This window comes from Podarcis vaucheri (genome assembly GCF_965113315.1).
Source record: "Podarcis vaucheri genome assembly, chromosome: 8".
In the NCBI taxonomy this organism is placed as follows: Eukaryota; Metazoa; Chordata; class Lepidosauria; order Squamata; family Lacertidae; genus Podarcis; species Podarcis vaucheri.
This window is the reverse complement of record NC_138766.1, coordinates 36,890,024-36,905,503: the sequence shown is the minus strand read 5'-3', so window position 1 is coordinate 36,905,503 and position 15,480 is coordinate 36,890,024. Positions and strand designations below refer to the sequence as shown.

At 42.6% G+C, this 15,480-nt stretch overlaps 1 protein-coding gene across 3 annotated transcripts in view; it reads left to right on the top strand.

The window, feature by feature from the left end:
• Positions 1 to 15,480, top strand: part of NFATC1 (nuclear factor of activated T cells 1) — a 131,046-nt gene that overhangs the window by 54,817 nt on the left and 60,749 nt on the right. For all 3 annotated transcript variants that reach the window (XM_082234972.1, XM_082234974.1, XM_082234973.1), the window contains exons 4-6: positions 7,822 to 8,024; positions 14,580 to 14,752; positions 15,102 to 15,242. In XM_082234972.1, coding sequence (XP_082091098.1) covers positions 7,822 to 8,024; positions 14,580 to 14,752; positions 15,102 to 15,242 — 517 coding nt within the window. The remainder of the gene's footprint in view (positions 1 to 7,821; positions 8,025 to 14,579; positions 14,753 to 15,101; positions 15,243 to 15,480) is intronic.

The window sequence follows — 15,480 nt, the reverse complement described above, 5'->3', positions numbered from 1 at the left end:
GATATCCTAAAATAGTGCCAAAATGTCATGTTGCAGAAAGGGGGTTTCTACAGTCTGAAATTCTTGTTAGTCTTGTTCAAGAAAAATGCTTCCACAGATGACATAAGAAACACTTGAATGCCACTTCAATGGATCTAATTGTGTGTATTTGTGATGGGGTGGCTTCCTGATTCTGTCTTATAGGAGGGAGGAACATTTTAGAACAACAGATATGTTTCTGCTCCTGTGCTACAGCATAGACCTAAAGACAGAGAGTATGGTGCAAGACAGCAGCTGTAAATAGCATTCTGTTCTGGATAAGTGCCCAAATGCCTGGTAAGCTAGTCACTAAGTGCAAAACATCTCTGTTACTATAAATTTAATAATTCCTTACAACATAGTCATATTCTTGTACAAACTTCAGCTAGGCACAGACAACCTTTTCCTACATGGATATATATGATATATAAAGATAGACATGCTGTAAGTGTGTGACCATGCACACATACACATACATGGATGTAGTTACAGATAGGTAGCCGTGTTGGTCTGCCATAGTCAAAATAAAAAAATTCCTTCTAGTAGCACCTTAAAGACCAACTAAGTTAGTTCTTGGTATGAGCTTTCGTGTGCATGCACACTTCTTCAGATACACGAAAGCTCATACCAAGAACTAACTTAGTTGGTCTTTAAGGTGCTACTGGAAGGAATTTTTTTTATTTTATACATGGATGTAGACTGCCTTACCCTTTCTCACACCACAGAGAGAACTATATTAAGAAACTATATTAAATAATCCAGATTGTAAAGGTAAAGGGACCCCTGACCTTTAGGTCCAGTCACGGACGACTCTGAGGGTGCGGCACTCATTTCGCTTTATTGGCCGAGGGAGCCGGCGTACAGCTTCCGGGTCATGTGGCCAGCATGACTAAGCCACTTCTGGTGAACCAGAGCAGTGCATGGAAATGCCATTTACCTTCCTGCCAGAATGGTACCTATTTATCTACTTGCTTTGACATGCTTTCAAACTGCTAGGTGGGCAGTAACAGGGACCGAGCAATGGGAGCTCACCCCATCACGGAGATTCGAACTAACACAAAGCTAGACTGCTTGGGAGACAATGCACATTTGCTTTATAGCATTGCGTAAGGAAGTGGATACAAGATATGAGCCTCCTTGCTCATATATTTTTTAATGCAGACAATCTTTCATTTTTATTTAAATTTACAAACAAGCCATGTGAAACAGTATAATTTAACACGAGTCTTGGGGGGGGGTGTTGGCGGAAGCACTCACTTTCCGGATAGTTCAGTGGTGAGAGAAACTAATGATCCCAATTCTATCGCCTCAGTTCCTGCCATTAAAAAAACCCTCCCTCAATTATATTTTTATTTCAGGATTGGTGCCTGAAGTTTTGTTGTTCAGGCCCGTGCTATTAGGAGAGCAGAGAGATAGGGGTTTTTTGGGGGGGAGTTCTTTTTAACTAGGTTTGTCCAAACTACACTATATTTCTCTTTCCATTGCACTGTGCTGTCATAGAGTGAATGGGGAACCTCCTAACCAACTTTATTTTGCTCCCAGCCAGCACCTGTCTGCCTGCCTGCCTTCTTACTTGCAATCCAAGCAGGGGATGGACCTGCCTGTTAGCTTCCTCCTCCTTTGTCTCTGCCTGTCAATGGCTCTCCTTACCTTCTGCTCTGTTGGTCCTCATGGACACCAGCCACCAATAAATTGTTCTTCCCTTTATAATAAAGAAAGATAGGCATGGGGTAGCAATCTGGGAAATGTTCTTCACTTTCCAGAAGTTCCTTTGACTTTTCCACAATTGTTCTTCCACACAGTGAGCACAAACCAGTGGAAATGTCTCTTGCATGTGACCCACAGGAGTTGTTCAGGCTCACATTGTCTTGTGGGGTTCCTGTTAATTTCGAGGGAGGTTGTGCAGTACCTGTTCCTCTGGGCTTCAGCTCACTGCCCAACTTCATTTGAGGCTCAAGAAGATGTATGGAGAGAGGTTTGTTTTATTTTGATTTGGATGAGGTTCTGCTCCAAATCCCCAGCCTAGCATGTAGAATAGTCAGGTTTACTCTCAACTGAGAAATGATTTTGCATTCCTCTTTCCCAGACAGGATGTGACTGAATTGAGTAAACTTGCAATTGTAATTTTTTTTTGGGGGGGGGCACTTGAAGATGGTGTAACTGCCATATCCAAAGCCTTACTTGGTTGTCACTCTTTGAGTAGAAATGAGGTCAGAGGTGCTCAGTAAATGGAACATTTGGAAGGCAGAATGATTAAAAAGCACAGATTTGCTGGGGCAACTGCAGAGAGTTGCATTGAAGAACTCACAAATAGCAGGAGTGCCAAGCAGTTGTCCAAACATTGTACACTGAAGGACTGGGGCTCAGGGTATTACCTATTTGACCTATGGATGGGTTTCCCTTATCTACGAAATACCATCATCTCTGCTTTTCATTGTAAATGATTAGATTGCATAATAAAATGAATGACTAACCAGGCCTGTATCTAATTCTTCATTTCACTGGGATTTAAAATATTTTTGGATTAGGCATATTCATTTGAGTTGCAGAGTTTGGCCTGTGGCTTCACAGTATGGTGAGATGAGTTTCTTAAGATCCTCCATATTAGAAATACCGTTGTGCAGGAAAGGTGGGTCATCTATGGGTGCCTTTACACTTGGAAAACTTTATTTGCAATCTGATGCACATTTAACCTGCATGTAAGCCCCACCGAAATTCTGTGGGACTTAGACATACAGTGCAATGCTAAATATCATCTATGGTTGAGCATAGATTGTACTGATATCCTACCTATAACCAAAAGAGCTCTGGTGAGGGAAGAAAAGCCAGATACTGGGGGGGGGGGGGTTGGCTTGATTTTTGTTTACAATAATGTTTATCAGCACAGATTTGGCAGAGCCGTATATTGTTAGACATATATATTTGAAAAACTGCATCCACAAAAATGCATCCTTTAATTCTTGTCCTGAAGTTGTCGAGAATGTTCTGTGTCAGTAGTGTTCAGTTGCAGCGGGGCTGACAGTGGCACTTTAGCCTTGGGACCATGTTACAGAAAGAAAAGGATAAAAATAGGGTCTGTGACACATGGTTCCCATGCTGCCAGCCAGGAACAGTATTCCAGAGCATGCGTGGAAAATATGCACATGCGCATGTGTGTGCGCACATTTTTTCCTAATAATTTGGAATGCTAATTTTCCCCCTTCCTGTTTTTACATTTAACATGCATATCTGTTTCTTTACCTGCCTGTGTCCAGCTGACAGGGAACAGAGAGAAGCAGCTCCGTTTCCTTGGTCCAAACTTTGATCTGCAGCAACTCTGTAAAATACAACTTCAAATATTTAGCAAGACACAAACTGTTTTGTGTAGATGACCCTTCCAGAGCAAAAGTTGACTCCATTCTGTCTACTTTTATAAAGCTGGTACAGCTACATCCGTCGCAGAGCTAATGGAAATAGGTGCATGATCTAAAATTAGGCAAGCGCTGAATATGTCCTTTCAAAATGTTAATCCTTGCATCATGTTTTATTGCCGTGGATGGCATAGTGAGGCTTGGGTGACATAATGTAAACAGCAAATAATGCAATTCAGTTGATGGAACTGAAAAGGAAATGACAGCTTTGGGACAGCAACACCTGTGTTTTTGTATTGAGGGCTAGGCCCTACATTTTGACCCAGGCTGTCCCCTGCACAGAGTGTGTTAGAAGGGGAAATATGGTTTGTGTTTGCAGTAAGAACTGTCCATCACAAAGAGACACAAAATTTTGTTGTGTGTGCGTGTGTGCAGTTTTATTCAACTTGTTTATTTTCCTCTTGTCTGGACCTGACATAAGTGGGTGACTAAGTACACGATACATTTGTCAGCAAACATCTGGCTTGAATAATCACCCTGAGGAATTGCAATATCTGTTTTCCAATTCAAAACAAGCAGAATGAGAGGGAGCGTGGCAACAAACGTCTGAGAAAAATGCGTCCATAAATTGCTGCAGTTTTCTTAGGCGAGAACTTAACAGTTTAGCTGCTCAGTATTCTGCACTGCAGTGCAAAGGCAGCAGGAATCCAGGAACAGCTACTGGACTATTCCACAGGACTTCATCACTGGTGCAAAATGCCTTTGCTTCTGTGGTGGAAGCCAACATTGTGCCGGACATCTGCAGTCATTGGCAACACTGAATTGTTATTGGCAGGAAAAGTCCCATGTAGGACTCAAGAAGGACCAAAGCCTCTTGCATTATCAGTCATGGTGCCCTAAGGACCCTGGAAAAGACTCCATTCCTTCATGCTGTCATTACATTGTGCTGGTGAAAATATGTTAGGAACTGACTGCCGTGGCAGAACCAAACAGATCAGCCCCACTTGCCTTACCTGAAATTCTGATCAAGTTATTTGTACCATAGGTGTGAAAATCAGGGGCAGTATCTGCCTGCTTGTCTTTGGTGGGAGACACATATCAGTTTGGGAGTTGATCGCTGCCATAGGGCAAAGTGGGTTTTCAGTGCCCTGCTTTTTGTGATGTAAGTAGGCCGACTATCAATAGTTGGTGATGTAATTGTGACGTAATGGTGTTGTCTCAATTACTCTGGATTCCACCACAAGCTGCAAAGTGAAGTGAAGCAACGTGATGGTGAGACCTCCAAGTTGTGCCTCAGAGTGTAAAGCTGTTTTTTAAAACCTACCTGCGGATCAGTGCTATAAATCTTGATCAGAAAATGTAACTTTGCATCCTAGAACTGCTGATCACAACTCCAGGCAGCAAATCAGAAGCAAGGTGTTAATGTGCAGTAATAGTTTAGGTCTTGCTACTAGCTTTTGAGTTGAGTTAGCATATATAGACCAAGACACCTGTCTAGAGCGCGGGGCTTGGGTGAAATCTCAGGACTCCTTTTATCCTATAAGTGTAATGCTTGGCTGGGCGCCATGTTCTATGAGGTTTGCAGAAGTTAATTAAACCAATATTGCTTTCATTTCAATCTTTCCCGTAATAAGTTGACGCCTGCTTCCAGATAAGGCGCTGCCCACTTATGCACTGATATGCAAATCATTTCAAGAGGAACAAAGCTATCAAGTCCCATCCATTAGCAGGGTGAAGCTGACAGAAAAATCTGGGACAGACAAAACAGTCTACTTGTAGCTTCTTTGTTTGGCTGCAGTAATGCAAATAAGCTATAAACAAGACACCAGCTCAAGCTACACACCCTCAATGGGGCATTTTGTATGTACCATCTGAGATTTCTGATGACTTCCCAACAGGGCCAGTCCTACCATTAGCAAAATGAGGTGGCCACATCAGGAGGCAGATGCTGTTGGGTACGGTGTCAGATGTTAAGGACAGAACACGCACACCCTGTCCTGTACCCCGTAAACTACCCTGCTGCCCTTAGGAGTAGGGGAGAGCACTGCTGCTAGTGTTGGAGTAAACGTCCGTTGACAGGCTGGTTGGCTTCTGCAGGTGGAATGGATGGGGTGCCATTTTGTCCTTTGCCTCAGGCTGCAAAGTGTCTTGGGCTGGGTCTGCTTCCCGACAGTTCCTCCTGTAGTTGACAAAATAGGTGCCGCTGTTCTAATGAATCCCGACCCTGCCTAGATGAGCAAAAATTCTTCATTACACACTAGTATAACTATTCCCTTCCCTTCCCTTTCCATATTTTATTCTTTTAGCCATCAGTAGTGACTTTTCCTGTGAACCTTTTAACTAACAGAAACAGACATTGCCATGTTTTGCCATGTTTTGGACACAGGGGATAGCTGAACCAGTGAGCAGCTTTTCAGTCTTCTTCCATATCCATCGGTCTACCAAACAAATTTGGCTCGCATTACTTCTGAGGTAGGGCTGGAGGCGCCTAATGTAGTGTTTCATAAAAAGGAGCCACGATCAAATGCCACCCCCCCCATATCCTATCAGTCCCATGACTTCCAGCACGACAAAAGCCAGCAAATCAGTAAGGAGGCTTTTATTTGGTGATCCTTTCTCAATATCTGCAGTCTCCATGCAGTAATGTCTTTTCTTTTCTTTTTAAATACACCATCAGTGACAAAACACTTCTTGAAAACACTTCAGTGTTTTGAGGCTGGGTCTCACACAGGTTTCATAAGGTCCACCTAGTTCTTTCTAAAGAACGTACATGCAAAGTCCAGAAAGGGAGAAGCTAATACGATGCCCCCTTGTCTGTTCTGCTAGTATTTTTTGCATGCTTCAGACACCGAATTGTAGTAGTGGCTTGCTTTTCAGCATCCCTCCTTTGTGCACCAGCTATTTTGTCCTGGCTAGCAAGGACAGTCTGGTGGACTCTGTGCCAGCAGTGGGGCTTCTGAGACCCTTTCCTCTAGAGCAGTCTCAGTGCTTCCCAGCAAGGCCCTCCCAGATATTACTTCTGCCCCACATACCAAACTGTATTCCCACTGAAGGTTCGTTTAAAGGATTTTATCAGATTGAAACAAAAACTATCACTCCTTAACTTTCATTTAGCTTTAACAGCACATTTTGTGACTCCTCTCTCTCTTTTTTTTTGCTAGCTAAGGCATTTCACAAACGTACATGGAAGGAATGCCAATTGTGCCAGATATAATGGGCCTTGCGTGCAGCAGAAGGGCTCCCTTTGGCAGAGTTTTAGTGGTGTGCACATCAGAAGCTCTGCCTGGTGTGCAGCTTGCCAAGAGGTAGCCAGACACTAGTGCAGATTGAACTACTTAACTTGAGGTTTCCCCCCCCTTCCCTGCCTCTTCCAATCCGCTGATTTGATTTGTTATATTTCAGCATCTTGTATGTCACCACTACAGAAACTACAGTCTGAACCCCTCCTCCCCTCTCTTCTCTGATGAATCAGGTGTGCCAGAGCAGCAGGAGATGAGCTAAAACTGCTTCTCTTGACATCATTCTGTATATGCTGTGTGCTTGTAGAATATGTATCTTAGGCTTCAGCCTAGGCACGCTATAAAATATCATTCTGCAAATATGCTCACTTATGATAAAGGAGGCCTCAGTACCAGGGGCTGGAAAGAACTTGGTTGCTCAGGCTCCTTAAATTGTGATGCTCACACAACCTCCTCAGCTATAAGAGCCAGCATGGTGTAGTGGTTAAGAACGGTAGTCTCGTAATCTGGTGAACTGGGTTCGATTCCCTGCTCCTCCACATGCAGTGGGGTGACCTTGGGCCAGTCACACTTCTCTGAAGTCTCTCAGCCTCACTCACCTCACAGAGTGTTTGTTGTGGGGGAGGAAGGAAAAGGAGATTGTTAGCCGCTTTGAGACTCCTTAAAGGAAGTGAAAGGCGGGATATCAAGTCCAAACTCCTCCTCCTCCTATTTGGATTCTCTCTCTCCCCCTTGCCCCCATTTCTGTGTGAATACCTAGGCATAGTATTTTGCCTCCTAGAGATTTGAGGGTGTCTTCTCCACGCCAACACACGATATTGACAGCAAAAGTGATGAAACTTAATCCTCCTGGTTTGCACTCTCCGGCTACCTATTTGCTTTTCCAGAGAAACAGAGACTCTCGTCGTTGCTGTTTTCTGTCGAAAATTGTTCCATGAAATGTATGAATCTGTGCTGCTCAAAGTCTGTCTGAAGTGCCTTAGGTCATTACAATAATGATACATTCTCGGAGTGTACCTTTTTATTGTCCCTATATTATGTTACCACAAAAAAGGAGTATGTGTACGTGGGGGGGAGGGGGGGAGAGCTTAACACTTAGCACCTGTCACAAGTTTTCTCCTTAAATTAGACTCCCTTGCATATAAAAATTTAATAGATTCCTTGCAGTTTATGTGTACGGTGCTTATGCAGAGTTCTTTCTGTTCTCCTGCCAGCTACACGGTTACTTAGAAAGTGAACCGCTCACGCTACAGCTGTTCATCGGGACTGCAGACGACCGCCTGCTGAGACCCCATGCCTTCTACCAGGTTCACCGGATCACTGGGAAGACGGTCTCCACAACCAGCCACGAAACGATACTTTCCAACACCAAAGTTTTGGAAATCCCGCTTCTTCCCGAAAACAACATGAGAGCAATGTAAGGCACACATCCTCCCAGCACTTTTGGTGCTATGTGTTTTCCTCCTCTGCTTTTTGTCTTCTCCTTTCTCCCCCTCCCTTTTTAAAAACTGAGTGCCAACTGTATGTAACTTACCCGCCCCTGGTACAGAATCCTGTACAATATCTTTCTCATTTGGAAAATTCCCCTAGCTTTGCTCAGCAGCATTTTAATGCCTCAGTTAAAATTTACAAATATTTATTTAGGACAACTGATTGGTTGAAACTCTAGATAGAAAGCGACAATGTGCTTCTTTGCCATTTAAAATCTGAGTATCAGTTACAGTGCCTCAAATATTTCCAGCCTCGGCTCCCGCTTTTAAGTTCCTAACACATCACCACCTTATTCCTGCAGGCTATTCTGCAATAAAGGACCTATTTGAATCTTTCCTACGAAGAAGAAAATAGGAGTGTGTTTGTGTATGTATGTATTTAGGAAAAAATTAGTCCAGGTCCTTTCTGAGGTTGCAGCTAAATGAGGCAAAAGGTTGGGTAAGTTTTTTTCAACTTCTTAATTTCAATTTTCAAAACAAAGGGAGCCACAGGAGGTTGAAAACTAGAGCAAAGAATGGTTGTACATAGGAGAGAAACTTGGAACAGCTCATTCACGGTTCTTGAAACAATCTGCAAACTGAAATGCAGCTATCCGTCAAAATTCACATTTCTCTGAATTTTGCACTGTGCTCGTCCAACCAAAAATAGGTACGAAATGCATTGCTTAGGGGAAAATGTAAGTAACCAACCATACCAACAGATTGTGGGGGAAGAAAAATGGCTGAATATGAAAAATATATATAGCCAGTTCCCCACCTCCAAGACAGATGGACAAACTTGTCAATTTCATTTTCTCATTTTTTTCAGTCTTAAATGCAGTTTGTCATATTTCTGGATTAGTTTGAAGTGTTTTTTAAGTCCTTTTTAAAATCTGTCATCATTGTAGTGTACATCTGCCCAAATTATTCTTATGTAGTGTTACCTAATATACACATGTTGCTAACAATTTTACCTACCACAATGTACTTTTGCATGTTGTTTTCGTGAATGCTTGCATTGTTATGCACACTTTGCCTCCACAGGGAAAAAAGGTAGTTAGCAGAGGAAATGATTTTGAGCAGGGAAAATGATAGGAGGGCAAATAATTGTGCCTCCTGCCAGTCCTTCATTGAAGATTGTAGCCTTTGCAGCTGTTTTTGGTAGTTTAAAAAAGTTGCAGAAAACATGCACACAACTTCATGGCATATTTGTTTCAGCCTGAAGCATTTGAAGCAGGGATAGCCAATGTAGTGCCTTCCAGATATTGGAGTCTACAACTCCTGCAAGCTGTAGCCAGCACGGTCAGTGGTCAGGGATGATGACCTTAGTAGATAACAACAACACTTTGTACTGCATTTGTTGTAAAGAACGATTGCTTTGTCCCCCCAAACTGTCAGGGTTAGAGCAGCAGCAGCAGCTGACCAAAGTAGGGCTTGTATCCGATATCATAGAATCATAGAGTTGGAAGAGACCACAAGGGCCATCGAGTCCAACCCCCTGCCAAGCAGGAAACACCATCAGAGCACTCCTGACATATGGTTGTCAAGCCTCTGCTTAAAGACCTCCAAAGAAGGAGACTCCACCACACTCCTTGGCAGCAAATTCCACTGTCGAACAGCTCTTACTGTCAGGAAGTTCTTCCTAATGTTTAGGTGGAATCTTGTCATCCCAGGTTAATTTACACTAGCTTAATTTATACCAGGGATGTGGGTGGCACTGTGGGTTAAACCACAGAGCCTAGGACTTGCCAATCAGAAGTTCAGCGGTTTGAATCCCCGCGACGGGGTGAGCTCCTGTTGCTCAGTTCCTGCTTCTGCCAACCTAGCAGTTCGAAACCACTTCAAAGTGCAAGTAGATAAATAGGTACTGTTCTGGCAGGAAAGTAAACAGCATTTCCGTGTGCTGCTCTGGTTCGCCAGAAGCTGCTTAGTCATGCTGGCCACATGACCCAGAAGCTCTATGCCGGCTCCCTCAACCAATAAAGCGAGATGAGCGCCACAAGCCCAGAGTCGGTCACAACTGGACCTAATGGTCAGGGGTCCCTTTACCTTTACCTTTAATTTATGCCAGGTTCTTGTGTATAAGATTGAGCCCTAATTTACTGTGGCTACAATCCTGTGCGTGCTCACCTGGGCATATTGGTTACAATGGGACTTACGGTAGTTCTTTGTTAATATACATGGGATTGCATTTTGACAGTTTGAAGCAAAAGGCCGGCTTGTATGTGCAAAGCCAAGCCTTTCCTTTGGAGAGTCACACACAAGATAATATGGGATCTCTCTTCTTTTTGAGCAATCCAACTAAGTGAACATGGAAATAAATAACTCTCTCTCTCTCTCTCTCTCTCTTTCTTTCTTTCTCTCTCTCTCTCTCTCTCTCTCTCTCTCTCTCTCTCTCTCTCTCTCTCCTCCCTTGCTGTGCTCCTGCAAGATATCAGACCCTATAATTACAATGATGATTTGATTACTCAGATCTCAGTTAACCTGAAACACTTAGGTCTTGCTATATCAATCTACGTAATGTGTCAGTTTAATTATGTGTAAATATCACAGCTGTTTACTTGAATGCCGAGACTAATCAAATGTTTTTGGTGTCTGCCAAGCCATTTAGATCAATGAGGCAATGCTACACATATATTTATTGTAAGATCTTTCTCAGAAATTACGGTAGATTTATTCCACCGAGACCTGGAAAGAGAGGCTTTAACTGTGAAGCTCCATGATTGGAGAGTTTAATTTGCTGGGGTTTGCCTTATTAACCTGCCCCCCCCCCAAATTACATTTAAGAAGAGGATTTCATAGATATATATGGCAAGAAAAACCTCAGTCCTATATGGGACACTCAATAGCTGAGTAGAATTAGAAATAAATAAATAAATAAATAAATAAATTGGTGTTTCCCCTGCGGTTTGCCTTTTACAAGCATACAGTAAAAGTTTATTACAATATATCAGGGATATAGTATTTTTCTAATGGACTTTAGAATGGTATGTGTTTTAGGTCCCGTCCCAGTCATTTTGGGGCTTTGTAAGGGTTTTATCAATACTGTGCTGAATCCGGCAAAAGAGGGCCAATGCCAGCTTCCTTGCATGGTCTTGAGATGTGTAACATCTCTGGTTTGCTTGCAACACAGGAACAACATTGGGGATTATGATGTCTGGCTCTGTGTCTAATTGGACATACTTGCCTGCCACCACAGCAGCTCATCTCATAGAATTCCACCCACCCACCCACCGAAAACCAAGACAGAGACAGCTCTGACCATTTTTGATATTTTATAGCAGGAGAGTTGTGCCAAATTCTAGTTGAAAATGTATGTGGAAACTGGCTTTCTTCCACTGAAGTCGGTGGCATGCAATCAATTTATACAAATGGAGCATATGGCCAGCCCTCTTCCCAGTTTACTGAAGTAAATTTACTCCTTTCTTGTCTTTGGCAAGCATGTAGCATATTAGTCTTCCCCATAACTCGCGTCATAATGACAAACATAATGGCAGTTTGTTTATGCAGATTGCATGCTCCTTTTCTTGGTGCTAAAACTAAACAAAAGGGAGCAAGTTTTACCTGTTGAATTTTTGTGTGTCATGTAATAGTAATAGTAGTAGTAGTAGTAGTAAGGGCTGGTTGAGATATAAAGCCAAACCATTGGTTTGCATAATGAGAGCAAGCCTTCAGGAAGCCTTGGCCAACACACTCCTTCTTCATCTTCTGGAGCCAGATACTTCCCTCCTTCTTTCCTAGTCTGAGGTAAACCATAGTTTGTTGCTTCACCCAAACTCTCAAAACCAGGGCTGGAAGCCAAGTTCAAACTATGTCTGTCTATCTTGGATTGGAAGACAAACACCCCCAAACCAGGAAAGAAATTGTTGTAAAGGGGAGGTGGAAATGTGCAGCGTGGAGCATCTAGAAGACTAATTTTCATGGCATCTAATCATATTCTGTCTGAATCAGCCCAAAGCCCCAGAGATAGAAAGATAATAAAAGAGGTGAAGTTGCTCTAATTTTACAAACTTATTTTATATCCTCCATTATAATAAAGACTGGTTGAGTGGATCTCTGAGCCAGAGTCTATAAATTTTCATGACAGTATTATATCCATAGTTATAATAAATTTTAATCAAACATTCCACTCAAGGTTTTTTTTTTTTGTGTGTGTGTGTGTGTGTTTGACATTTATAAGGCTTGCTTATGTCTGTGAGCTGAGAACCTCACACTTAATATGGGCTTAACAATGGGATCAAGGTGAAGAAAAGCTATTCCCATTATTGTACTTTGCATTTAAGTCCTAATTCTGCAAATCATGTTTACAGTGAGGAAGAAAAATACTAACATACTCAGTGTAAAGCAAATGTCTAACTCAGGGATCTAAATCCCAGCATTAAGTCCCATTCATTTCCCTTAGTACGTTTTGCTGAAGATGATACTCCAGAGTAAATGATGTTGGAGATTTTTCATCATCTCCCCCACCCCCAAGATTTCATTTCTTTAAGGTTTTCTTCAAAGCAAGACTGCTGTTGGCTGACTCTTCAAAAATATAGTACATTTACCTATCAAGGGGTCCATTAGTACCATGTGATTTGAGTGTTGTTGGCTCTCCATTCTGATATTCCTGCCCTCCCCACCTTTCTCCTCTCCTTTTTTTCATTCTTGCTATTTTCCTTCTAAGAAAATCCTTTGGAATTACGACTTCTGTTCTTAGATTCCATGGATTTTGAAATTATATCCACTTGGGAGCTAGTGCTTCCTCGGAGCCAGGGATGGGGTAGTCAAGCACTCTGGAGAGCCCCTCAAGAGGCAGGAGGGTGGTGGCGGCTGGGGAGAGCAAGTGGAGGGCTGGGGCAAGTGGGGAAGGGGCTAATCAACTGCTGTGACCACCACCTGAGGCAATTAACTCAGTTTAACTAATGCAGCAGTCGCCAACCTTTTAAAACTCATGTCTGAGAGAGTGCTGTGGGTGCCAGTCACAACATGGCTGCCATGGGGGCATGGCATAACACAAAGTTACAGTGCTGTCATGGTGAAGCTTTACCCATAATTGTATCTCCATACTAGAAAAGGCTTAAACTGTTGAATTGCTGCCTGCCATACAGCTGCTAAAGGCTCAGTAACTCTGTTTTCCCCTAGTGCCAATCCTAAACTAGAACCTAGGCTGCCATCCCATACTCACTTACCTAGGAGAAAGCCCCATTAAATACAAAGAGACTTACTTCTAAGTAGACATGTATGCCACTGTACTTTAAGTTAAGTATATAGTGAATTCTTAAGGGGTGCCTGAACACAGCAGAAGTCATCACTGAGCCTCTTTGCAAAGTTTCCACATTTTGCATTTGCCATTTTTGGGAGAAGCAATGGCTGTTTATAGTGGTACGATACTGCTTTAAAGCTGTAGTGCAGATGGGGCCTTAGAAAGGGAACAGCACATTTTGCTGCATAACTTTCTACCTAGAGGCTTCATTTTTCAAAATGAGAGCTCAGAGTCTGGGGCTCCTACCTAATGGACAGCTTTTGGACTCGCTTGCTGGTACATATCAGTTTAGTGGTTTGGGAGACTTTCCATGAAAAGGGAAACACTCTATCAGCTGCTGATTTAAACATCAATAGGAGTTTCCTATTTTCACCTGAGAAATGTTGGAAGGGATAGAATAGGACATTCCTATTTTCACTGGAGAAATGTTGGAGAGGATGTAACATTTCTTTTTCAAAATGGCACCTGGTTTAAACTTTATCCATAAATCTTAATCCTGAAGCTGTTTTTCTTTTCTTTTCTTACCCAATTGCTCAAAATTCCCCTACCCTTAAATAATTTTCAACATAACGGCCGTCCACTGGTGTCAGAGCAAGGAGTTACAGCATTAAGAGAACCATTCAGTAATAAATATTCGTGGAATGAAGTTTCAAAAACATCTCAGGATTCTTAACTGCAGTGCTAGGGACAGTATATTCCTGTTTGTCAGAGAAATGCCAGGAAGATTAATGATGTGGGTCCAACCCTCTTGACATCGATCATAGGGTTTTTGTTAGTCCCTGGAGCTGGAGCCAAAACCCCCAGATTTCCACTGAGTTACTTCCAGAAGGTGAATGGAAGTGGGAAAAGAGCCCCATGATCCTTTCTGTGATGTCCAAATGTCCCATAAAAGGGAAGGGATATCAGGTAGCAGTTGCCTAGCAACTCTGTAGGCCTCATGCTGCCATGTGGCGAATTAGCAAGCAGTGCTAAAATAAGAGTGGGGCCAATGGGCAACTCATGTTAGCTCCTTTCCAGAGGCGGCACTCTTGATAGTTTGGATAACTGATTTCTGGATTGATCCAAGGGTGGATTAAGCTATTGGGTAAGGACTTCCCGGGGGATTTTAATTCTGTGAATGGGAGTTATGTGGTACTTTTTCCTCACTGAGACTATAATTCCCCTCCCACCCCTCAAAAAAATTAAAAAAAAATGTTGTTCTGGAAGTTTATGAAGGCTGGTTTTAAAGTTTGTTTTTTATTTGTTTATATTTGGACAGCATTGACTGTGCTGGAATACTGAAACTCAGAAATTCAGATATAGAGCTGAGGAAAGGAGAAACTGACATTGGAAGGAAGAATACACGGGTTCGACTGGTCTTCCGCGTTCATATCCCCCAACCTAATGGGAGAACCCTTTCTCTACAAGTGGCATCCAACCCAATTGAATGCTGTGAGTATAATCTCTCTCTCTCTCTCTCTCTCTCTCTCTCTCTCTCTCTCTGTGTGTGTGTGTGTGTGTGTGTGTTCATGTGCATGCTCAGCATCAATATGTTCTGCTTTGTCTGTTCCATCCTTAAAATTCAGCCAGGACAAAGCATTTTTCAGCCATTGCATCACTGAAACCAAAATCAAAATTATTTCCAGCAGAAATTGGCATATCTTGATTTAGGTAGGCTTGCTAGAAGGATCATGGTTTGAATATCAGGACGAAATCCTTCAGACCTCGGTGTATGTGTTTGTGCGTTCACAGTATTTGATTTGTACTTATAATAACGGTGCTTATTTCTCAATCTCATCAGCTCAAAGATCTGCTCAGGAGCTGCCTTTGGTAGAGAAGCAAAGTGCTGATAGTTATCATGTGATGGGTGGAAAGAAAATGATACTGAACGGACACAACTTTCTTCAAGACTCCAAAGTCATATTTGTGGAGAAAGCTCCAGGTATTTAAAACACTGGTCCTACAGATGAGTGCAGATCTGTGTTTGTGTGTTGCTGGTTGTATGTCATGACAAGTAAAAGTTACACGGGCCCCTATCCATTATTTTTTAAAATGCAGACAGTTTTAGAAGTATGGAACCTGCAACTCTCTGGACGAGGCCTGATGCCTGGCTCCTATCAGCTGCAGCCAGTGCTCAGGGATAATAGGAGTTCTTAGTCCAACACCTCTAGGGTCACAGG